Source organism: Solea solea, chromosome 13, assembly GCF_958295425.1.
Source record: "Solea solea chromosome 13, fSolSol10.1, whole genome shotgun sequence".
Lineage (NCBI taxonomy): Eukaryota > Metazoa > Chordata > Actinopteri > Pleuronectiformes > Soleidae > Solea > Solea solea.
In genome coordinates, this window is record NC_081146.1 from 9836727 (window position 1) to 9861770 (window position 25044).

The 25044-nt window shown below is 43.0% G+C and overlaps 1 protein-coding gene across 4 annotated transcripts in view; it reads right to left on the reverse strand.

The window, feature by feature from the left end:
* The window catches only part of nbeal2 (neurobeachin-like 2), a 35822-nt gene extending 11691 nt beyond the window's left edge, over positions 1 to 24131 (reverse strand). Inside the window, exons 1-29 of one of the 4 annotated variants that reach the window (XM_058647270.1) lie at positions 23886 to 24131; positions 16491 to 16579; positions 16000 to 16164; positions 15275 to 15356; positions 14845 to 14957; positions 14517 to 14599; positions 13598 to 13683; positions 13197 to 13500; positions 12960 to 13066; positions 12205 to 12291; positions 10790 to 10873; positions 10116 to 10214; positions 8736 to 9364; positions 8514 to 8646; positions 7995 to 8114; positions 7558 to 7888; positions 7340 to 7422; positions 7164 to 7256; positions 6533 to 6704; positions 5810 to 5943; positions 4295 to 4454; positions 3888 to 3990; positions 3321 to 3471; positions 3047 to 3202; positions 2781 to 2940; positions 1922 to 2010; positions 1094 to 1798; positions 823 to 1004; positions 512 to 668 (exon numbers count right to left, since the gene is read on the reverse strand). In XM_058647270.1, coding sequence (XP_058503253.1) covers positions 512 to 668; positions 823 to 1004; positions 1094 to 1798; positions 1922 to 2010; positions 2781 to 2940; positions 3047 to 3202; positions 3321 to 3471; positions 3888 to 3990; positions 4295 to 4454; positions 5810 to 5943; positions 6533 to 6704; positions 7164 to 7256; positions 7340 to 7422; positions 7558 to 7888; positions 7995 to 8114; positions 8514 to 8646; positions 8736 to 9364; positions 10116 to 10214; positions 10790 to 10873; positions 12205 to 12291; positions 12960 to 13066; positions 13197 to 13500; positions 13598 to 13683; positions 14517 to 14599; positions 14845 to 14957; positions 15275 to 15356; positions 16000 to 16164; positions 16491 to 16579; positions 23886 to 23960 — 4932 coding nt within the window. In that variant the 5' untranslated portion in view covers positions 23961 to 24131. Of the gene's footprint in view, positions 1 to 511; positions 669 to 822; positions 1008 to 1093; positions 1799 to 1921; positions 2011 to 2780; positions 2941 to 3046; positions 3203 to 3320; positions 3472 to 3887; positions 3991 to 4294; positions 4455 to 5809; positions 5944 to 6532; positions 6705 to 7163; positions 7257 to 7339; positions 7423 to 7557; positions 7889 to 7994; positions 8115 to 8513; positions 8647 to 8735; positions 9365 to 10115; positions 10215 to 10789; positions 10874 to 12204; positions 12292 to 12959; positions 13067 to 13196; positions 13501 to 13597; positions 13684 to 14516; positions 14600 to 14844; positions 14958 to 15274; positions 15357 to 15999; positions 16165 to 16490; positions 16580 to 17589; positions 17725 to 23885 lie in introns of those variants that run through there. The other 3 variants (XM_058647269.1, XM_058647271.1, XM_058647272.1) reach the window with 3 other exon arrangements.
* Between the last annotated feature and the right edge of the window lie 913 nt (positions 24132 to 25044).

The following is a 25044-nucleotide window of genomic DNA, read 5'->3' on the forward strand; positions in this document are numbered from 1 at the left end:
ACATCCACACCCTCTGACTGTCCTGCACTGAATAGTTGAATAGCGTGTGCTATAGACTGAATTGAACTTGATCAGTAGTAAAATAACTATGCAGATCTTTTGCAGTCTCATGTGTTTGGTTAAAGACATAACTTGGTGGTTTTATGGGAGTTTATGTTGCAGACATTTTAATTAGCTGTGTTATAATCACTCTCTTTGTGCCGAGCTACACTAAATAGTGGTTCACATTCAAACTCATAATGACTTCATCCGTCCCAAAAGGGTCTGTAAACAAACAATACACAAACAAGACATCCACATACAAGTCTAAAATGTAAGAAACAATCGTTTAAAAATAATCGCCACATTTAAATTTACACTTTCCTGCATATGTGATTTAAAAAATGCTTTTATTTTGAATCTTTTAAACGTGACATCTTGACAACCAACCAATAGCAGATCACTGATCAGTTGAAGATCAAAGTGGTTTTAGGTGTTAGGTGGGGTGTGTGGTGTTGTGACTGTGGGCTACCTTTTCACTCCACAGCGTGTGGTTTCCTGTCCCCTCAGCAAACAGGAAGTCCTGCAGCAGCCTGAGTAGTCGAACCAGACTGGGACAGAAAGGCAGAGACACTCCCTGTGCGTCTCTCAAGTCTGACAGCGACGACTCCAGCATCATCTCCAACAGACTGACACACACACATATGGGAACATTTGTGAGTATTTAGACAGAGTGGGTGACACCGTTCAAAGGTGTGGTTCACTTCATTTTTCCATTTGCAACAGCAGCTCGCTGGAGCTTCGATATTTCCTTGTTCTTTTATTCCAATCACTGTCACTGACCTGCGTTTGATGTCGTCAGGTGGCCGGACCAGCTGGCAGGATGAGCCCAGTTTGGTGAGAACAGAAAAGACTTGTCCTCTCTCTCTCCACACCACGTCCTCCGGTCCCTCTGCTCCACTGCCGCTCCACAGCACTGAGAAGACGATGTTCGTGAGGAGGTTGCACAGCTCTTCTTCAGGCGTCTGCTGTAACGTAAAATACGACTCAGTCGCAAAGCTCACATTCACACTAATGCAAATAAGTGACTTCCACAGCAGAAAATGAGCCAAACCTGTGGGTTGGACGTGTTGGAGATTGTGTCTGCAGTAGGAGGGTCTGTCCCGTAGCTTGTGTCGTCCAGTACGTTGGACAAACTTGAGCTCTTCCTGGGTCTGAGAGGCGGAAATGGTTTGCAGTGCTCCAGTGGGGACGGTGTGTTATTCATACTACCTGCAGGAGTGTGTGCGCCCGTCTCTCCCATGCCGACTAGCTCTAAATCTAAGGGTGAAGTACCAAAGGGGGCGAGCGGGTGGTACTCCCTCCCCTCTTCATTGGTGGAAGACGAGTTGATATCGACCGCATTGGAGGTGGAGGATGAGTGGCTGCCGTGGTCCATTGAATCAAACGACTTAAATTGGAGGGAGCCAGTGAAGGTCTTCAGTGGGCCTCCCCCTCCACTGGGAGGCGATTGTGAGAAATCAGAGAATCCCTCAGAGAAGTCCCGCTGGCCACCTTCATCTTCCTCCTCCTCCTCTTCCTCCATGTCCTGTGAGTTGCGGTAACTCAGGAAGATGTCTGTGTGGGATTCCTGAGACTGGTCTCTGTGCAGATGTGGCCGATAGCTTGGCTCAAAGGAGCTGCTCGACGCGGAGGCGATGCTGGCCGTGTGAGACTCGTAGGACTCTTTCACATAGAGTTTGGTGAGAACGTCCTGCCAGCCAGGCTGCTTGGCGAGCTGCTTCACATAATCCTCATTGGAGTAGATCAGATGAAAGAGCTGGGGTAATATCAGAGAGGAGCAGAGACGGAGCTTGTTTTCATTAAAAGGATAATAAACGTGTCTGGGATGAAACGGCTTGTAGCGTTTGAAGCAGATGTTGAATCATGAGAGCAGACTGACCTTGCGACAGACGTCCAGGCGTACGGTGAGCTCAGCTCGATGGGACAGACATACTACAGCCAAGAGGTCTCTGAAGTTCGGGCTGGCATCTGTGGGGCAGCAGCAGATCGCATTTTAATTTCAAATTGCACAAGAACCTCCTTTCTAATCAGGCTTCTGCCAATATCTCTCAAAAGAACTTATTATCTTCTGAAATTAGAACAATACTGATATTAGAGTGTTTCTAAATGTTGTCTCTTATCAGTTTGAAAGGCAACAACAATCATAATTTCCAGTAAAAAAAAAACCTATATTTTAAAATTAGTTTAGTTTGTTATGTTGAGTTTATAATCAGAATTTCCTTGAAAGAACTGCTCCATAAGGTTTGAGCCAGAGTAAATATTTATTACTAATATATTTGCATACTAATGACTCTCGCTTATGTTACTTTAGTATTGGTTGGATTTAATTAATTTTACATTTTTTAAATCAATATATAAATATATATCTTAATAAAACCATTAAACGACAGACAATTATTTCCAGGAACAGGAATTTACATAGAAAAAGTGGTCAGCAATAGGTGGCCCGTGGACCAAAACTGTCCAGCAGATGATTTAACAAATCTGATTTTAAATTATTTGCTTATCTTCACAAAAAAATTAACATTTCATACTGAGTTCAGGGCTTTTATTCTGAAACAAATATGAACTTATTCAAATAGATTCTGTTGCTATACAATTGCTTACAAAAAAATTGGATTTACTTGCTGATCCCTGCCCTGTGATATAACTCTGAAGGTCATTAAACTAAGGTCCACCATATTGACCAAGACTATCTGACCGGATGATGAAAGGATAGAGGCTCATCTCATTATCACCTGTAGCAAGGACCTGCTCGTACAGACAGCGCACAGTGATCGTGGTGACAGGACAATCATCCAGGAAACAAACCAGGCCGAAGTAGCCGAAATCCTTAAGCTTAATGCGCTGCTTGTTCCGCTCAGACACTCGCTCGCTCTTGAGCATTTTGTACAAAACCTGTGATCACCAAGAGAAAATTGTTTAATTTTTTCAACATATTACGGGTGAGTTTGCACTGAAGTGGCAGACAAATATCCGTCATGTGATGAGCTTCTGTCCTCACCCTAAACACCCTCTCTCTGGCCTCGTCTCCATAGCTTGGAGTGAGCAGCAAACAGTACAGCTGCTCCACGCCCCTCTCCAGCAGTACGGCCTGCACCTGCTCACGAGGAGGGCTGCTCCTCAAGAGCTCATACAGCACATCCAAAGCCCTCACCACCTGATTGGTATGAGAGTGAATCATCGGGTCAGAGGGAGGCAGAGGAGGAGGATCATAACATACAAACAAACATGCTTTGTGGAGGATTAAGTATGAAAAGAAAACATGTTGGCACAACCTGCTGCTCGTCCCCGACGCTCAGAATGTAGGCAAGGACACTATGAAGCTCCTCTGGTGTGGGAGATTTGAGAAAGTCTTTCAGCATGTTGAACAGAGACGTCTGAACGGTTTGCTTCTCATCAGACATAGAGTTGCCATCTTTCTCCACACTGCAACCAGAGACATAGAAAACACATCATTTATACCAGGGCAGGAAATTAGCAGGGGGGGTTGGGGGCAAAAAGGACCTTGAAATAATCACCTGTACCACACTCAACTCCCACTCTTTCCTCCTACACGCAGCCACAGCATTGTTTGTCAGAGCAGCAAGGTCACCTATCTCTAAGACAGTGCTACATTTCATTCTAAGTGGTATTAAAACGTATTTAAATGTCTGTCAGTAGTTGTAGAAACTAATTATTTCTCATCATACATTAAAGTTGCTCTGAAAACATTCACTGGATAAAATAGTCTTTGACAAATATATATCTCTACGAATACAAAGACTTGGATAGACACAATGTTTGGAGTCCTCTCCACACACTACGTCTCTATTTCAAAGCATCATGGGAAGCGAGAGGTTCACCTGTAGAATGTCCGAATAGTATCCAGAATGTACTGGACCCCGTACTTCCTCTTCATATTCTGCTTGCCTTTCTTTATCACAGATGACAGGTACTGCAAATGCGCTACGAAAAGAAAAGAACACTTTGGTGAGCTCACTTCAGACTGACATTTAGAAAATGTCAAACCAATAAGTGCACTTGCAACGCAGAAGCACATTCATTTACAAAACAGGGCACCATTCACTTCTAATCCTCGCAACGGGTGGAACTTGAAACATTAATGTATTCCATTTCTGCTTTAGCCTCCTCTTACTCATTTCAGTCTCCGCTTGCACATGCATACAAAACGGAACATAAACAGCCTCGACAGACATGGAAAGGTTTGCAGGTGCATGAGTTTACGACGCGAGGGCCTTTTGAGCCTCACCCAGACAAACAGCGAAATGGCTTTTAGTCCAGATGCGGAAATCAAAGAGCAGGTGATGATAGAGCTGCTGTAGAAGTGGACTGTTGCCCTCGTTGAAGACCTGCTCCAGCAGCAGCTGACAGGCGATTAAAACATCCATGTCCATCATACAGCCTGGAACCTGCGGGAGAGTAAACACAAAGAGGAGAGACGTGTTTAAGTATGTTTTTATGTTTCATGGAGTTATCGATGTGAAGTGCAGGTGCAGTGGCTATTTTTAGTCACACTAAAGTGGATGACGTAGTGTAATAATAATCTGAATAATCAACAAAAACTAACTTTTAAACCGTCTCGTCAAATGATTGATTCACTGTTTAAATAATTTAAAACAAAGAAATCCCTCATTATAAACCTCCTTGTTTCAACTTGCACTATGACGAAGCTCAGTGTTTTCAAGTAGACGTTTATACACTGAGCAGGTTTTCCACAGCTGGTTGTGAAAGGTATGATTTCGAAGGCCTGTGGGAAACTGAGATAGACATTTCCTATAAACCAAAAGACTCAACGATTAATCACTAACCAGAGAAAGTAATTATAGCAAACCAATTAGTGTGAAAAATAACAGCATGTTACCGGCCTTGGATACACTATTTATCATAAGTACTCTATGTGTGTTTTTATCTTTGCCACTCCTGGCAACTCCATGTGCTTCCTCACAGCACTTTAACGTCATAAATTTCAACATTTCCTGTCAGACAAGCAGCAGGTCTGTGCTGCACCAGTGCAACACCCAATTGACTGCAACCATGAAAGCTTAACAATATTCACATCTTGTGAAACTCTTTGGCCACTTTATTAGGTACACAAGACACTAGTTACTGTTGCCTTTCTGTCATTTTGAATCAGTCTGCTCATTCTCCTCTGACCCCTGGCATTAAAAATGTGCCTTTTTCTCCCCGGAGAACAGCTGCTCACTGGGTATTTTCTGTCATGTGAACTTTTCTCTGTAAACTAGAGACGGTTGTGTGTGTAAGAACTCCAGTAAATCAGCAGTTTCTGAAAAACTCAGCCCATCTGGTACCACCAACCACACTAAATTCAATGTTAAACCTAAATCTAATTGCTCGGTTTGAAGTCCAGCAGGTCGTCTTGACCGTGTCTCCTAAATACGTCGAGTTGCTGCCGTGTGACTGACGGATTAGATATTTCCATAAACAACCAGTTGAATGGGTGTTCCTACAAAAAGGTTATAATGAAAAGAAAGAAATAACTCTACCTCACATTTATTTTAAAATGTGTTAACTTCATGATATCCTTTATTCTCCTTGAAAGAGAAAGAGAATAAATTACCTCTAACAATGGAATGGAATACTACCATAGTGAAAGAACCAGTGCTGTTTCAATGACACCATACCCATTCATTAGACTGCAATTACACAGCGGCAACAATAGAAAAGGTTAACTATTCCCTCTTAGATGTTTCTCATAACTAGTGTCTACTTGCTGCAGCAAACTGGCACACAGGGCACCACTTACCCTGCTGAGCATGGCTCCTATGATGCTCGGCCCGTGGTTGTGCAGCAGGCTCTCTTGATTGACAGGGTGATGACATATCAGGTTTTTCACCATCAGCAGAAAAGCAGCGATGCTGTTTCTCTCGAGTCTGCCCTCTGAGAGGGGAAAAAAAACACACACACACAAAAAAACAACTTTGACTTGATTTCCTGTGTAACCCACAGTTGTATTTGTGCATTACTCAGCACTATATCGACACGATCGGATCTCAGGACCCATGAGTCATATGTCCCGTTTCTGTGAAACAGTTTGATCCATTTATCTTTACTGATGAGACCTTTGTCAGCGTGTTATGACTCACAATACCAGTCGACATTTTCTCAATGATTTATTTTTCTTATTTAACAAAGCCGAACAGATTAAGAACAAATACCTATTCACAACTGGCAGGGCCTTTTGAGGGAGAGGGAAATAACCTATACTCTGTTCGTCTGTTGCATATTACGATATGTACCTCTCGTACACTGACTCGTTCATGTCAGCGGCTGAACATCACTAAAAATCCTACCGATTGCTCGGCAAATAACAAAAATAGAAAAAGAAACTCTGTCCAGCAACATTAAACTGAAAAACTAAAATGCTACTTGAGAGGAAGTGAATAGTATTTAGGTAACTTTAATAATCTCCATGGGGAAATTTGTCTTCCTGTAATTCTCCCGTGTCTATTGTACGACACAAACTGACCTGCGGACTTGTTGAGTGGCAGCAGCATGGCAGCGTGGCCTCTGGAGGAGGTGAGCTCTGGTCCCAGCAAGTCAGAGATTTCCTGCCCACCATTGTAAACCTGCTCAGCGTCACACACCTGCTCCAGCAGGGGCAGCAAAACCCCGATACCTCCCACCACGTTGACAACGTCCTGCGGGGATTTAAAAATAGTCACACATGCGAGATTCTGTAGGCTTCCACATGATTTACCATTAAATCTGAGACTTGATTTACCTATAAAGCAGCAGCGAAACGACAAGAGGATATAATACAGATAATGTCATCATAACAGATAAAACTATTTGTCACCTGTAGTCGAGTTAAAACTGCAGTGCGTAACTTTTTTTTTGTTGGTGTTGAAGTTATTATTTTGCCTTTGTTTGTTCTTCATGCAAAGAAAATAACATTATTAGCAGGCTGTGTCCTTCAGATGAAAATGGGCTCTGTCAAAAAATACTATCAGACCTGGCTTTGGGTTTTCAGTCATAATCCAACCTGTTTGCACTTTAAAAGATATATTCAAAAGTTACACACTGCAGTGTTAACTGCATTTATCAGGCATCAAATGGAAAATCATGACAATGAAAGCTCAGAATATTTAATTTCTAACCTTGATGTCACAATTCACCACCCTGTGTCCCGTCAGTCTGCCGTCATACAGGTGATTGGGTGACAGGTCCAGACATATTTGGATCTTGAAGGCCTGAAGAAAACATAGAAATGCATGTAAGCACACATGTGTGGCTGCCACTGTTTGTCGTGAACAGGTGTGCTTCTGTGGGTCACCTGTGGAGTGTAGTAGAGCAGGAGTTTGCTGTTCAGATCAGATAACTCTCCATCCACTTTGAATAAAGACACGTGATTGGGGCCTGCGACACAGAATATGCAAACGTCAGCTGGATTCCTGCACATTTTGTTTACTGTATCTGTATGCTAAAATAATAACATGTATAAAAGTGTATCGTGTGAATGAGTATTCACATTTGCAGCAGAGAGTGACCGACCTGCATTAAACAGAGCTTTGGTTTGCGAAGGCTGCAGAGCCTCAAAGCAGATGAAGGCGTTGCCCAGGAGACCATTCAGAGACGAGGGTGTCCCCCACTCTGTGTCCTGCAGTCCTGCTGCGATGGTGTGCACCTGGGACTCGCCTGTGGACCCCCTGTGGCCTCCAGCAAAGGAGACTGGGAAAGACTGGGAGCGGATAAGGGAGGGGCCATGAAGAGGGAAGGCAAACTCGGGCGACGGAGTGGAGGTGGACTGTGTGGGCAGGTTGGGAGATGTGGTGGTGGTAGTGGTCCGATGGCCTGCAGAGCCGATGCAGCAGGAGGTAAAAGGCTGAAGGATCAGGTACAGGTGCGAATAAACAGAGGAAGTTAGAGTGATAAAGGGGAACTACTCAGTAATGATGGTTGGTGAAGAGATGGACAACAGTTTCAGTTACCTCACTAAGAGATGGAAAGCGAAGCTGAGCAGTTGTACATTGCTCTCCATCGATGTAGATGGACACCAGGTTCTGGCCAAATGGACGACGGCCCGGGATGTGGACAATAGCAACTGAATGCTGTGATGAAGATAAAATGAAAGAGTAAATTGATGTGTCAGTAGAATTGAAAATAATGCAACTATAGCTTGATTAGCTGCAATTCAATTATTCTATTTTCAACTGTTCTATATTATTTGCCAAAAAAACATTATCTGTTTTCATCCATGCATTAGAATAGCGCACTTAATGTTTTGATGGTGTCTTCATCACATTTCAAATCTGGGATGCACAATCATATTTTTCTCGAGCCCACTTATCTGCTCTATTAAAATCACAATTTTTCAACAATCTCTATTTTAAATCTGCACAGTGTAATTTGTTCATGGAGGAGTGATTTTCTCTCTTAATTAGGCCACATGTTGGCCAGCGTCCTGCCTGCACTACTGTACTTTATCCTGCATATGTGTCCACACTCACCCATCGTGAGTCAGCCAGTGGATGCTCTGGTAGAGTGACAGCCATGTAGTCTTTCTTAGTGCAGACAGCCACAACCAGCACTCCCTCCATGGTGAAGAAAGCTTCTAACCCTGTGCCACTAGCTGTGAAGAAACTTTAAAGAAATACAATTGGATTTTGTAAAAACTTGAACAGTGCAGGTGGAAAATGAAAAGTGTGGAAATCCACTCTGTGTGCCTCTACCTGTAGAGCTGCTTCCTGCGTGGGCCTTTCCCCATATCAGACCCTATGACGGAGTTGGCACGCGGTCGACGCTCATCGGGGAACTCCATGTTGAGGCACAGCCAAGCATGAAAGGCAAACCCGTTGCCTGGCCAGCGCTGGACAGTGGGCACCATAATACCTGCCATGGGGGGGGTGAGATCAAAGTACTGCAAGGCACTGTCCTGGCCTTCTCTGGCTGCCATGGCCGAGAGCACTCGGATGACACGAGTGCAGTAGGGGTGCAACTTCCCCAGCAATGCACCATTGTCCTGATCCACCCTGAGCAGTTGGAGCAGACTCTTCAACTCCTCTGGTTTCAGACACAGGGAGCCCAGGTGCTGCAGGAGACCCAGGAGAGCGTCTGCACATTGCCGGTCCAGACGCTCTGGCTGCGAGAGCACCTGCAGAAGAGTCCCCACCATGCCTGCCTCTACCGCCACAGTGCGGCAGGACAGGGAGCCACGACAGACGGTGGCAAGCCACTGTGCCACCAGCAGCTGAAGCTCCCTCTTACCCGACAGGTCCGGCAGCCACTGCAGAAGCAGCAGCAAGGGCTGGTCATTACTGATGCCAAGGTGATGAGCGTGGGCGTGCTCGCCCTCGACTGCCTGCAGACAAAGAGGAAGGAAAGCTGGTAAGTCAAGACAGTAAGACATACATATGGTTACATGATACAATTAACACTTAAAATAAAAACAGAGCCATAAATAAGACCTGGTATTATTATCTGTCCAATCACAGCCAGACTACACTGGGTACGACTGTTCACATGTGGCCTGGAGACACATTTTCAAGACAAAGTCGTCTCAGTGAGTTAGTAAACCAAGCACAGTAGTGTAGGAGCAGGTGCAGTTACTCACAAGTGAACGGATAAACAGCTGATAACCCAAGCTGAGGTTGTTTATATTGTTACAGCAAATTGAGGGGGAGTTATGTTAACTATGGCCAGAGTTCACCGTGGACCCAGTCTTTAAAACAGAAGACAAACTGGAGAGAAACTGTTTTCATTCTTCACTCTGTAATACTTTACTCCACAATTGTCATTTTCCTTTCATGTTTACAGCCACTCGTTCCTAACATGTATACTGTGTGAAGAGGAGAATTATCTGTATTTGCTTTACAGGGACTTTAAAGAAACATATGGAGACCAAAGGTAACATTGTGGTTGTGACTGCAATCAAATTAACAAATGAGCCCTGAATAGAGTAAAAAAACAACAACCGCAGACGACCTGTACTCAGTGCCATCTGACCGTGACTGATCACCGAAGACAGATGTTAATATCAGGTCTGAACAAGGAAGTGGAAATTGACTCTTGTCACTGCACTCAGTGGGGTTAATGAGGAATCGATGTTTCACCATGTTCATCAGCTCCTGCAACAGCCTTTTGGTGGGTTGACCTTGACTTTTGAGCACATCAAACAGCTGGGAGTAACCAATCCTCTCCTTGAAAACCTCCTGTGGAGAAACGAGACAGAAATAGTCAGTAGAAAGCTGCTCCACAGGGAGAAAGGGCTGGCACACTTCCATACGAATACAATGAGAACTCCTGAAGCAACGGGAAACAGCTTTCCTCATCAGGCACACATTTGACTGCATTGTTGACATTTTTCTTTTATAACAGTATGATCATAATGTGTGTGGACTATGGAGGGTACACACGGTGGTGCACTGGCTATGATATGCTTGCCTCACAGCATGAACGTCACCGGTTCAGATCCCTGTTTGACTGTATCTTTGTGGAGTTTGTTCCTCCGGGTACTCCGGCTTCCTCCCACAGTCCAAAAACATGGAGTTTCGTTATGTTCGTTATATTATGTAATTTGAGTGGTCTAAATTGTTGTGAATGTAAGAGTGAACAGGTGTTTGTCTCTATATGTTGGCCCAATGATGGACTCCTGTCCAGGGTGAACGCCACCTTTTGCCCTATGTCAGCTGGGATTGGCTCCAGCCTCGGGGCAACCCCCCATGTGGAGGATAAAGCAGTAGACAATGATTGAGTGAGTGGACTACAGAAGATCATAAAGTCTTACCTTTGCAGACCGTGAGTTACTCATTATAGCAGTGAGGACTCCTAAAGCATGAACAGTAATACTGTCTGGACCTTTCTCCAAAACCTGTGTTGAGATAAGGAGGTATAAATGACTGCGGTACAATGTGTATTATCATGAGTTGACACGAAAATGTGGAAAAGAAAAATTAGGTTTGAGCAAATCTTTGTTTATGAAAGAAGAGTTTTTCATCGTACATTACGTGTGCATGAACGGAGCATTTCCATTTTTCAACGCAACAATTAATGGAGCAAACTGCTCAAAGTAGGAAAACTGCTGTACCAGTCACCAAACAATAGCCTCTTTGTTAATGAATGATCTACACTCCCAGCATGCAAAAACAAAGGCAACCCACCAAAAACACTTGAGGAAATCTTAAACTACTGCAGGAAATTCAGAGGTCAGGACACGTGGCAGGTCTTTCACACAAGCATCAGCAGTCACACGACAGAGCAGCTATAATACCAGGAAAAGACGAAAAGACATGCGCTGAAAAAAAAAAGACCATTTCATGCACCATAGACAACAGTGTGCCTTTTCTTGCCCAGTGTTGTCAACAGGGAATTCAGCCTCTAATGATGGATGTGACCAAACAAGCAACTGTTAATCCGAATCAGTTATGATCTGGATTTGAACTTTTCTATGAGCCTTAAAGCTGCAGTGCATAACTTTTTGCTGTTGTTGATGTCATTCTGTCTCTGTTTGGTCTTTGTGAACAGAAACACTGTATTTTTGTGCTGCATCTGAAAACAGGCTCTGTTGCACAACACGATCTGACCTGACAGCGGGAGCGTTTGTGCATATACAGCAGCAGCGCAGGGGTGAGTGGGGACAAAAACTGCTGAAATATCAGTCATCTTGCTAGATGTTGATGTTGCCTCCATCTGTCTTGATATAAAGCAAATGACTTCCTGTGTGCAGCTCAGTAATGTCACGGGACGACACCAGATCTGAACACTGCTATATTGTGAAACGCAGAGTCATAAGAAGCTGATAAGCTTAATCTGCTTTGTGTTTACTTAGGATGTGCTACCCTTTTTCATTTTTTGGAACATATTCATTTGACAATGGTTTGAATGTAAAGGACATGTGTTTATATTTGAAAGTTACACACTACTGTTTTAAGTTTATATATAAAGATGAATTCAGTGGCCTGCAACATGTGCAGTTAGTGTACCTGCATTTCAGAAATGCAGATACAACAGATGATTAAAAGGGAACTAACACAAAGCCATCCGTCGGGTTTGTTTACAAATGAGAGACAGGATTTCTGCCAACAGGTTCCTGTTTAAACATCTCAGAGCAGTTTACGAGCGGGGACAAGGCTGAGTTTCCTGCCAACAGACCAATTACAACACCAAATAGAGGGGGTAGGTGTTGGGGGTCGGGGTCTGTACCTGGTCCACTTCGACCTCTGTGAGTAAACTTGTAGTGAGGTCACACAAAACCTCACTCTCCAGCCTACACCTGTTGCTCTGAAAGAGCTACAGACACACACACACGCGCGCGCACACACACACACACACACACACACACACACAAGCAAGCACCAACAAACAAACAAACAGTACAAAAAGACAGATGATTAGACAAGGCGTCATCTATGTGTGGTCATGTATACGAGCAAAACATCAAGTGAAAGTTTCAGTTTTGTGGGGTTTTTTCCCCACATTGACCAAACAGTAATAATAGTATTGAGAGCAGATCTGACACTCAGACATGACAGAAATCCAAACAGGTGACAGACTGACAGACAGGGCAGCTAACAGGAGGACAGATAGAAAGAGCCAGCAGAGCATGGACATGTGGCGTGCTTCCACCGGCACGACTCGCCTCGCCTCGCCTCACCTCGGCGCGGCACGGTTAAGTTGCATTTCCACTAGCACAGTATCTGGTGCCAGGTACTTTTTTTAGTACCTGCTCTGGCGTGGTTCCAGGCACACTGAGGCAACACTATGTGTGATGTCACAACCGTGCAGTGATGACTCCGCCCACGTTGAGTAGGTACTATTTCTGTAGTGGATAACCAACCTAAACCGTGCCGTGACGAGGCGAGGCGAGGCGAGTCCAGGCGAGTCTCGGCGAGCTGGGACCATAGTGGAAAAGGGCCAATAGAGACACAGTTTAGATGGACATGGCTCATGGTTCTGACCTTGCTGTTCTGAATGAGCCTGAGGATGTGTTCAAAGCAGTTGTTGTTGAGGAAGACCGCCTGTAGCACGGGTCTGTCGGGACACTGCAGGATCTCAGGAACAGCAGCTAAAGTTCACAACAGGGGGAAGTTGATTCATCTTATGACTTTGGCTTCAACACGATCGACTTAGCTTTTGAGAAAGGGAATGATGTTGATCACTCAGCTAATCATGAGACCTAGTGGACATGGTCTTACTTAGCATTTGGCTCTGGAGCGAGATCAGGCTGTCTTCCCAGTTCTGTCTGTCTTGCTGTTCACTGCTCAGCGGACGGTTCCAGTTGAGGAGCTGGAAATAGCTCTCCAGTATCGTCCTGATCTCTACCTGCCGCTCTGCAGGACTGCTGGTGTGCAGGAGGTGGATCATTGCTGTCAGGCACTGTAAGGTCAGCCGTGGGAGTCCCGTTTCCTTGGGTTCAGGGGAGGTGCGGAGGCACCATGCTCTCAAAACACAGAACAGGTCCTCCACAGAGCGAGGGGTGATGGAGAGAAGGCCATTTTTCTGAAAAACAACAGGCGAGGTGACTCCACTGTAATCATCGGTGGTGTTTGCTGCAGACTAATCATCACAGATGAAGAGGATGAAGAGGGTAGCACACCTTTGCTCCACTGATGACAGCACCCTGGAGATGAACCAATCTGAGCGTGAGGATCTCTGGGATCTGCTCACTTTCCTGTAGACTTCCTGTGAATATGTGGTCAAACCAAGAGACAACATTAAACAAGACTTCAGGTTTCCTTCTTAAAGCCATCCCGGAAGTAAAAATATATTAAATAGCCACCAGAGGGCGACTTTGCTGGACACAATGAAAATGAGTCTACTTCCCACTTTAATTTTAAAAATCAGTAAACATTTTCCTGAGGATTTATTGGTCTCAGTCATTCAGCTCTTCTTCAGTTGAACGTGATCTCAGTTTTGTAAATTATATTCCCGTTGAGAGGAAAACAGAGCACTGCACATGAGCGGACAGCAGCGTGATTGACATCTAATATCGTCCAATAGGAGTTTGGTTGCAGTTCACGCCGATGAACTTCCATTGGCAAAATGTCAACGTGTCAACAACATTCCCTTGAAATGCCACCGTCATTACTGAGGGTTACATAATTATTAAGCCTCCCTAGTTGGCAAGGGTATTACATAATTAGCTCTGAACACTTCCAGTTAAAGCACACTATGGTACAATCCTCCTATAGCATGGACACACTGACACTTATCCAGGCTGATATTTTCACACATGCCTTTCTGTGAAATGGCCTCTAATAATTATACATGTTCAGCGCTGTTTGAAACCCGATAATTAGACCCTTGATGATAACTAAAAATAATTGGACATTGGAGTGACTGGTTATTTTCCTTTGAAAAAGAGTAAGTTAATGGGAAAAGACTACAGGTTATCGTTTAAAGCCATAAATGGGGGATGCACACTGCGTTTGGGCAGCAGGAGTAGTTTGATTCTTGTGGTATGTGAGGTCTGACAGAGATCAGCGTGGTAGAGCAGATGAGAGGGAGTGTCTCACCATGGAAGAGAGCGGGCAGCACCTCTGGCAAGGCCAGCGGGGAGAACTTGTACTTGTTCCTCTCCAGTAAGCTCACCTCCTCCCTGCAACACAAAAAGCTTCAAGTCACCACACTCTTACAGACTTAATGCCTAGTCAATGTGTGACTGCCACTAATGGCGCTGACGCGCGAGAGGCTTGACTTAACAATGTGAGGTGTTCCACACCACAAAAGGTTGGGCAACATCTTTTGGTCTTTGTGTGACAAAATTCCACCTCCCACACACACACACAGTCACAGATACACACACACAGAGGCAATCTCCGGGTTAAGGCAACACAAACTCACCCTGCTAGGCGTCTCCTCCACGTCTGATAAGGGTCAAACAGACTCTCACACAGAACAAGTCCATACTGCACAACCATCTGCAGGGAAGACTGCTCTCCTTGTCCATTTTTTAGCTGTTCAGATTAAAATTTTAAACACACAGTTTTTGGTTTAGCACATCCTCCACATGCAACCATCTTCCTTTAAACATGTAACACAGAGCAACAGATAAACACCACCTCAATGAAATAAGGTCGACCACACACCTTGTCTTGTGACCTAGTTGTGTTAGTTCTGGAGGATGTAATATACTAGCAATAGTATCAATTCAGTGTTTTTACTGCACTACATAGCCGTGTATAGTGTATACTTTATACTGAGCATATACTTCATTAATCACGTAACTCTACTTCCTGTTTAAAAAAACCCAAACCATTTATAATGGCCTTACCTGTTCCAAACAGAAGTTTAAAAGCCTGATTGTTTCAAAAACAAAACCAGGGATGTTTTCTTTATCGATGTTCTCCATATTCCTAGAAGTAAAGAGGAATTAATGCAGTAAAGTCAATCTGATGCTTACTCAAGAAAGGCAAAGATAGTGAATCTGAAGAAGATAAGAGACAAACTTTCTAACAGCGAGTTGCGGCTGCTTTACACAATTCCTTTAAATTTGGACAACTAGCACTTTGTCCTGACAAAACCCAAAAAATACACCATGGAGCTCTGTCAATAGCAATATTATTAGACCTGACTGAGGGAGCGTTTGTGTGGATACACCAGCATTGCAGGGCGACCGGGGGCAAAAAGTGTTTATCCCATCAAACTGCTGATCAACTGTATTTTTTTGCAGCAGTAGAATTCACTTTTCGTGGTCTCTTCTTTGTGTTGCAACCACCTCGCTTTACTAGCACAATGTTGCCATTTCCTCCGTATGTCTTGACATGATATGAATCACTTCCTGTGTGTGGCACAGGAATTTCGCCGGGTAAAACTAAATTGAAACACTGCTAGAGAGTCGTATGGAGCATCATCAGTATTGTGTGAACTCATCTGACAATGGTTTGAATATGACAGAGTTTTGTTGACATGAATGCCATCATAACAACAAATACATTTGATTTCACATATTAATAGAACATTTAGGATATTTGGAACAGGAACAGACTGGCTCCTCACCTGCAGACAATGATATAGAACTTGATGAGGAGCAGCGGGTGGGGAGTGCTGCTGTTTTCCTCGGCGGCGCCAGAGAGGTGCTGTGCACTGTGCCATAGCTGAGTGCTGAGGAACACCAGGACCTCCTTGGGGAGCAAGGGCACCTCAGAGCTGCACTCCTCCAGCCTGAGAGATTTGGAGAGGAAGATGTGTGAAGTGATGTGGGAGGAGAGGAGGGAAGGCAGTAGCAGAGGGTGGAGGGCTTGTTTACACATCACATAAACATGTCAAAACACTATCTCTAAAGAAGGTCACAGTTCATCCTGCTTTGGGGAATACAAGAATCAGAATCAGAATCAGAATCAGAATCAGAAGAGCTTTATTGCCAAGTACGATTTGCACATACAAGGAATTTGTTCTGGTGTCATTGGTGCATAACAAGCATACAAAATTTTAATATACAAGGTTTTTAATATGTAGTTTGTGTTCAGTAAATAATGGTCACTACTCACCTCCGAGGCTCCAGCGACTGCACATCAATGAGCCTCTCAAATGACACCACAAAGGCCTCCAGCCACTGCTGCAAATAGCCCACGTCTTTCTGCAGGAGAGGACAGAACATGTGAGGTAAAGAGCTCACCTTTACACCTTCACACATGCATATTGTGTCAGGAATCAATACAGCTGGCGTAAAATTCGATGCGTATGGTTACAAAATGATTTCCACTCCTTAGCTGTGCTCAGTTGCTTTTCCACTCCTTGAGATATTGCACAGTAAAGTGTGACATAGCCCCGACTAAATCTCATGACCCGTTTTTGCAACAGGATGTTGTACCTCAGAGAGGAACATATGAGCCAATTCTTTCCTTTCTCAAAACAGGGAGGTGAACAGAAACAAAGTCAACATACTTCTATCTCTTTTAAGTTGATATAAGTTCCAAACATACACACACTCTGTATAGGGCCATAAGTATGCTTTAACTTTGCATTGTAAGCATGTGATCACAGTGAATATCCCTGCATCATCATGTTTATACGCCATTTAACTGAATGAGGATGCTCGTGCACAACTGTCATTATCGCGACTTGAATCAACTTCTGCAGCGCAGCGTATCTTTGCTCATCGCGTGACGATTCAGAGACGTAACCAGATGTACTGTGGGTTTGAAAGAGTCTGAACATTTTGATTAGCACGCACGTCAACTCTGTTGCTGATTTTTGATACAGCAGCATCTCCAGGTCAGACATCATGGGAAAAGAAGTGAGTTGTCGACTGACTGACTGACTGACTCATTGTACAGAAATAACATTCACTAAATAGCACGTGTTTTAACATTCATATTACCGTTAGCCAGTAAGAAACAAGGTCAAGAAAATGAGTAATATCCTACAGATGTAGGTTATGTTTGAGGCTGCAGCATGAACTTAGAGTAGAGTGATCTATGCTGTTTGAATCTTACAGCTTATTGCGCGTCTAATATGCAGTTAACAGTCAAACTTCCTCTCCTGAATGCAATACAGAATATAATGGAAAACTAATGCAGTTAAGTCTGGCAACACTGTGCGACTCTGTCTTTTGTAGAGCTGTATTAATTTTTAAATGTACATTACCAACTGGCATTGACTTATGAGCCAGTCCATCTCTCATTGTATGCAGCAGAGCACGGTGCCAGGTTCTTGTGAACCCAGTCTTCAGTGCGGTCCACAGTGAGCAGCTCGACTGCTGCACATCGCTCCTAACACTGACACCAGCGTCTGACTTGTTCACTTCTACTCTCGCAGCGTCAAGTGCACAGCCAGGAAATGACATGTCACTTCAACTGTAGCTTATTTCCTTCATACTCTTAGTCAGACCCCTTCCTCCTTTGGTTCAAACGCTAGAAAGGTGATAATGCGGCGCAGTTGTGTAATCCCGTAAGCAGCGCTGTGTTTCTAAATGGAGAAAAGCATACTTTATATGCTTTTACCTCATCACTGTAATCATTTAAGACAAACACTAATGAGGAAATTATTAAAAAAAAGGGAAAATAAGTTGATAACAAAATTACATGAATCACATACATACATACATAGAGTATATAGTCCCTACAAGTCCCTGCTTGTACTCTGTGAAAACAGGAAACTGTGAACAATGTATTGTTAAGTGCCTAAATCATCTGGACAATCAGGTATTTGAGAGTCGACAAGGATAGGCACAGACAAATGATCTGCAACACTCCTTCAGCTTTGTTTTACTCTCCTCTCTGCAGGAGCCAAACGACTCGACTCCTCCCAAACATTACTCAGGACAGGACATAATAACAGCTTTTCATGATGACACTTAATGACCTATAGTTGCTTTCCATGACACCTTTGATACAGTACTAGTATACGTCATTATCAGACATAATTATCATTGTGCGTACTCGATTTCACAATGCACAACGACACGTACCGTATTTAAAAGGTTAATTACGCGTCACTGACACACACCAGTTGTTTCAAACTGCAGCTCATAATGTTATACATCATGCAAAGGGAAGAAACTGTTGATCTGATACTTGAGTATTTGTTTATACTCACTAATGTGGTAGCATTGAAACAGTAAAGTAGATTTGTAGGGCACAGTATAATGAGGTCATGTGAAGGAAATCAGGCTGCTTTTTCATAGCCAATTTGATAGAGTGGCCAGGTAAAACCTGTTTTATGTCTCTATGGACAATGCTTAAAATCACAACTAACTAACTGTCGCACAGAGCTCAGCGGTGCCTTAGGAGAAAACCAAACATTAAAGAATTCACAAACCAACTAAGAAGTACCAGCCCCTATACACAGTGTCATTTATCTCTCTTCTCAAGCAGCTGTGTTGCTCTCTGCTGCTTGGCATTCTGCTTCGCTCCGGGCTTCCTGCACAAGCGAAGGCAAAGAGCACTTTGATTTTCCTGGTCGGCCCTTTTGTTGGTAAACAGGGGAGATCGAGGGCCACGAGGGAATTCAACTGCAGCGCTCGGGAGGCAGTTAGCGAACTGCCGAGGCGGCTGTTTTTGTTGTTGGATTTCTATATAGTACTTTGATGCGCATCGCTACCTGAGACACATAGTGACACGGACCACAGAATATGACTGGTCGTCTCCTCCCTCATCGCAAGTAGAGGAGGTGATCTCACAGCTGCGTCTGTGGGTGGAAAGCGGATTGTCACTGTGGTCCATTTCTACGACGACAGGCTTTAATTAGTCTCTGCAGCAGTTTCTCAAGCTAATAATCACAAGCTAATCACAGATAATTTCTCTGACATGTTTTTTTTTCTGCAGCCACACTGATCTTTAGCAGCCATAGGATGTTCTTTGTGTGTGTGTGTGTGTGTGTGTGTGAGAGAGAGTGATTAACACAACAGCTCACAGTAGATTTTCTATCAAGCAACTGTTTGATTAATCCAGCAATTGTTTCAGCATAAAACATTAGACCAGCTTATTTATGAAATTAAAAGTTTATTTAAGTGGTTTGAGTCAAAAAATAATGAACCAAATGGCCAATTAATGGGTTAAAAGAAAACTATTAAATTATAATTTAACAAGATTAGTCATAATGAGGGTTTCAATCTATTCTGGATTGTAGTAAAGATGAAATCAGAATTTTCAAGATTTTTTAAAATACATTTTATAATATATAATTAATGATATCGTTCAGTTATGAACAACTGCCCCGTTCATTAACGGGGGAATAAATGCCCACGATAATCAGTGAAGACAGCACATTACTGCAACTGGGATTGGATGGAAAGTAACCAAACAGAAGTGAATAAACTGTTCTAAAAGTATATTCTCTTATGACTTAAGGGGGGGGGAAAAAGGAGCCCTTCCAAAAAACAATAGCTTTTGGGACATGAGCTGACAAGTTTTGTTATTCTCTCGCTGATTAGATCAGAAAAGTACTTCTCAAATAGTGGGGCGGGCCCCCCTGGGGGGGCGCAGTGAGGTGTCGTGGGGGCATGAGAGGCAGGGCAGGACAACTCATACAGTGGTTTATATAGATAAATAAATTAAAATGATCAGGTTCTCAATAGTATTTCAATTCATGGGGGGCATGAAAACATTGCTGTCCTCTGGGGGGGGGGGGGGGGGGGGGGGGGGGCATGACAGAAAATGATAGAGAACCACTGGATCAGACGCTTCTCTCTCTCTCTCTGTGTGTCCACACACAGAGGTATAAGCATTTGATGTTGGTCTGCAAAACATTAAGTAAAGCTGTTTTTTAACTCCAGCAGATGAAAGGCATGGGCATGTGCTACCTGAGTGTTGCATAGTTTGAAGTAAAATAACATGAAATTTAAACCTCTAATGAAGAAAATGCAGTTAATGCAGCAGATTATTATTTCACTGGAAAGTATTGTTGATAATATTTGAAATATGTTTTTTATGCACACTAACATTTCATATCAGGCCCAAACCTCAGCTCATCTAAAACATTTTGCAAGGGGTGTGCGATTTCTTACACAATCAGAGGAAGTTCCTTTATCACTAGCAAGCCTGAGCATGCTTTGCTCTTTTACTGAAAATACTGAAGGACGGCTGAGATGCATGTACTTACAAATGATGGAATCACTTGTTCAGACTCATTACAGCTCTGTTATTCACCAACAGTGAATACCTAATATACTGTATGTTCACCATAGAGGTAGAAGACCTCTTATGTTCTTTCCCATTTCCTTGGAAAAAAAATCATGTCTGAGGAAAAATGTGTCAGCGATAGAAACATATTGGACTGTTTTATTTTTAGACTTGTATCCAGATCTGTGACAGGGTGTGTGAAGCAGCTGCGTGGGTGTATTTGATGTGACCAAGACGACAAGTGTCTGTGGCCACTACTGCTGTCAGCTCGTTAACAAAACGCCAAATAAAGTGGAGCCTCATTAAACCCTCCCTGTCAAGGGGTTCAAACGTTCCTCGTTGCGAGTAAAATCGAACAATAATGCATGTGAGGTTTTTCATATATATATATATATATATATATATATATTGGTGATTGTTCTGTGAAGTGGTCGTGGAGCCTGTTGTGTTCCTCTGAGTCACAAAAGGTGGTGACAATGCTGCGCTCAGTCAAATCACTTTCCTCATGCCGTCCCTCCTCATTTTTATTTGCACAGATGCAAAAATCTACTACCAAGAAAGCTCAGTAATCTGTGTTAGTCATTGGTAAGTGTGTATGTGTGTGAGAGAGAGCAGAGCAAGAGAGAGAGAGAGCGTTTTATTCTTTTAGCCTTGATGATGGCAACTGTAGGGAAGCAACAGAGCCAACAGCTTAATAAGGAAGTGGTCTCGCACATAGAGATGCTAGACAGCTGTCAAGACAGACACAGTCACCCACACATGCTCCAAATGACTCTTTCTAGCAGTCAGTTATTTGTGTAAGCATCAACAACTTGTTGTTGCTGTTGTTGTTTTTTTTGATCAATTGCACATGCAGCCGCAGCCCAGGGGAGAAGTAGCAGGGTGGATTAGAATCACACTTCCTCTGGGATATGTCCAAAGTGACCACAATGACCACTTTGACAGCGAATGCTGCCGCAAGAGGCAAAAGAAACTCTCCTTGAATTTGTCACAACTGCATTTAGAGCAGTTTTTCTGATCCATGGTTGTTCTGACTTCTGAATTAAGTCCAAAAAGAGAGGAATAAAAAAGACCAAAGTCTGCCTGCCATATATGGACAGCAGCTTTGTAAGATCTGCTGTGATGATAGGAGGAGAAGTGTTTTTGTGCCCCGCAGTGAGCACACAGTACATACAAACTTGTTTGCCTATCCTCAGGCATGGAAGCATATTGCAAACTCATTAAAAAGTAATACTTACAGACGGCCTAGCTCCTCCAAGAAGAACCATGACATTAAAGCATTAAACCTCTAAATTTGTTTCACTCTTATCACATTATTCTTAATGTTATGGTTTTAGAAAGAGAAACAGGATAACACTCCAATATTTCTGTTTATTGCCAAAGAGGGAGCATGTACTCTGGCAACTAACCTTGGATTCTATTTAAATAAGTAAACAAATAAAATGAACACACATCTTTAGATGGCTGACATGTTTGGCTGCTTCTCCATCTGATCAAAATGAACAGTTCAATTATGACAAATGATACACAAAAATGTATCGTGTCTGTACTGCAGTGCACTTATTCACCTATTCACCTATTCACTAAACAAATTATCTTGTCATAGTGCACTGAGCAGCATTTATCACATTTGTGTACACTTACACACAGCAATGATAATAGCACAGACAAATTATTATTTAATGAAGTGGCTGATGCAGATCATTAAAAAAATATCAAAAATCTGTCTACTTCTACTACAATGAGGAGTTGGCATGACTTTTAAGAACTTTATGTGTCAGATGAATCACGGCGACAACATCAAACTAGCAGCGGCCACAGAGGTCGATCCAAATGTGACTGGGGCAGGAAAACAGATAAAATCATTATGATATCACAAGGTTGTAGCCAAGTTTATTGTTTACTTCTGTGAAGTCCAAAACCACGGGTGTCAAACTTGCAGCCCATGGGCCACATGCGGCCCACCATTTGAATGGCTGTTTCTGATGTTAATATATTATTATTTTATTTTGAAATAATGCAAATTATTGTTGTTGTAATATAATTTTAAAGGTCATATTGCCCACCCCCTTCTGAATGTTATTTTTTTTTCCTCCCACACAGTTGTTGACTGGCCCCCACCTGACCACACATGAAGCTCATGTGGCCCCCAGGTGATTTCAGTTTGAGACCCCTGGTTTAAACAGACAACTGGCCTCTGATGATGAGGTAAGTAGTACATGATTCCTCATAGCTCTTTACCACACATCTGCATTCTGGCCACAAACCGTATATAAAAAGTAAAGCCAGGTAAGTAGGACAGTAGTATAACAGTTTTAGCCACCAGGGGGTAACTTTTCTGGTTGCAAAAATCACACAGTATGAATGGAAGTCTATGGGAAAATGAGCCTACAGTACATCTCCCTCGATTTATAACATCGGTAAACATTTTCCTGACGAGTTAATGGTCTTGATCGCTCGTTTCAGGTCTTCTTCTTCAATAAATTATTATGTCAATTTTGTAAATGATGTTCCCATTTAGAGGATAAAGAAGAAGCAGAGAGAAAACGGATGATGTCTGTGAATTTCAAGAACTGATTTTCAACCTGAAGTCCATTTTTATATCCAGGCTATGGTTCAGGTATCGCCTGCACATAGTCATAGAGAAGTATCAATGACAGAATGGATAAGTATCAGTATTGATATATCGTGCAGGTTTCAGTATCGATATCAATATTTCGGGAGCAAAAGAGAAACAAATGTTCTAAATGACAGGTGAGGGGAAATGGTCTATAGTGTTTTGTTGTTGTTGTATTTTTTTTTTTTTAAATGAGTAATTAAACTAAATCTAACAGACTCACTGACATATTACCTGGCTGTGTTGGTTGAACTCAGTCATGCTTTAACTAAGGAAGAGACTCGGGGAAGAACAGGAACAGGAAGTAGTCACAGGTACATGATCATTGATCCGATCTATCAGGCCTAATTAAGTGGGTTAATATGCTCCGTGTGGCCGAACACTTTTAACACATTTAAACAGTTAGAACGGCTCAATGACACGGATCTTACATGATAGCCTTAGCTTGTCTGACCAGAACAACCTTCGCCACGAGGTAAACAAACAGCTGCTGTATAAACACACAAAAACAGGCAAAGCCTCCTCGTTTACAACAGTTTACATAAATAATAATAATAAAAAAAGATAACTATGAGTGATCACATAAACACACAGTGATCGTGTCGGACACACGTTATAAAGTTCACACAGAGACGCAGACGCAGCAGCAGCAGCAGCAGCGACAACAGGTGTCATCGTCGGCTCTTCCGCACTCACACACTCACCTTCGTGTAGTACAACATCCACAGCTCGTACAGCCTTTCCTTCGATGCCATCCCTCCGCCCTTGTGATTGCTCATTGTGTCCCTTTCTTGTTTTCTTTCTTTAAAAAAACGATCAAAGTGTAAAGCATGGCCACGGCTGTGTGAAGTTGTCTCCTAAAGGCACATGAGAACGCGGCGCACAGCTCCCGTCAAGCATTCCTGTCAGATCCAGCCACAGCAGTAATCATCCACGACAAAGTGCTCCCCGCTGTCGCCACCCCACGCAAAGAAGTTGTCAGAGTGTCGTGGAAAAAACGCACACAGCATGATCGGTGCGAGCCTGGTCACGGTGCGATCACTGTCGAAACACTAAAACCAGGAACACAAACGCGTGGAAATACGTGCGTGGAGAAACACCCATGTCCGCATTTAGAGCGAGCCTCCTGCTTCTGCTGAGTGATTCCTGTTGGAGGGAGAGACAGAGAGAGAGAGAGAGAGAGAGAGAGATCCCACGGAAGCGACAGATGCCATCCACTCAAGACCAAAGCATGACTGCACTGTCTGTCTGCACGTCCACGGTCCTGCGTGGTGGGCAGGATGGACAGTGAGGGTGTCTCAGCTGACAGTGAAGACCTGGCTGTGGGTCATCACAGGTAAGCTGATATAAGATACACAGAGGAACTACACGTCAGTCTACATGTGCTTTAAAAAGATAATGAGATGAGGGAATCTTCATTTAAATATCACCTTTCAAAACAATGTGTTGTTTCATGCAGTTGTCTTACAGGTCTGGGAGTAAAATTGTACAAGAACAATACTGGTGAATTGTGTCTTGAATGTTTTTCTTTCCTTTTTTTCAATTTCATATTGCTGAATTTAGGGCTACAACTAAACGATTATTTTCATTGATGAATCGGGTAATCATCAGGTCAATAAAATGTCAGATGGAGATGACCTAGAGATGATGAGGTCTTTCAAACCGATTATTTGATGATTAAAAACAGATAATGATTAATTTAGTAACCAATAATCGAGTAATTGTTTTGTGTAAGCGTGTGTTTTTTTTTATGCTTTGTTTGTTAATAATGTGTTATTAAATATATCAGCACTGGCACCCAAACACAACTGAACTTCAGACTCTAACAACTCCTTACAATGATTCATAGTCGGATCTTATAAG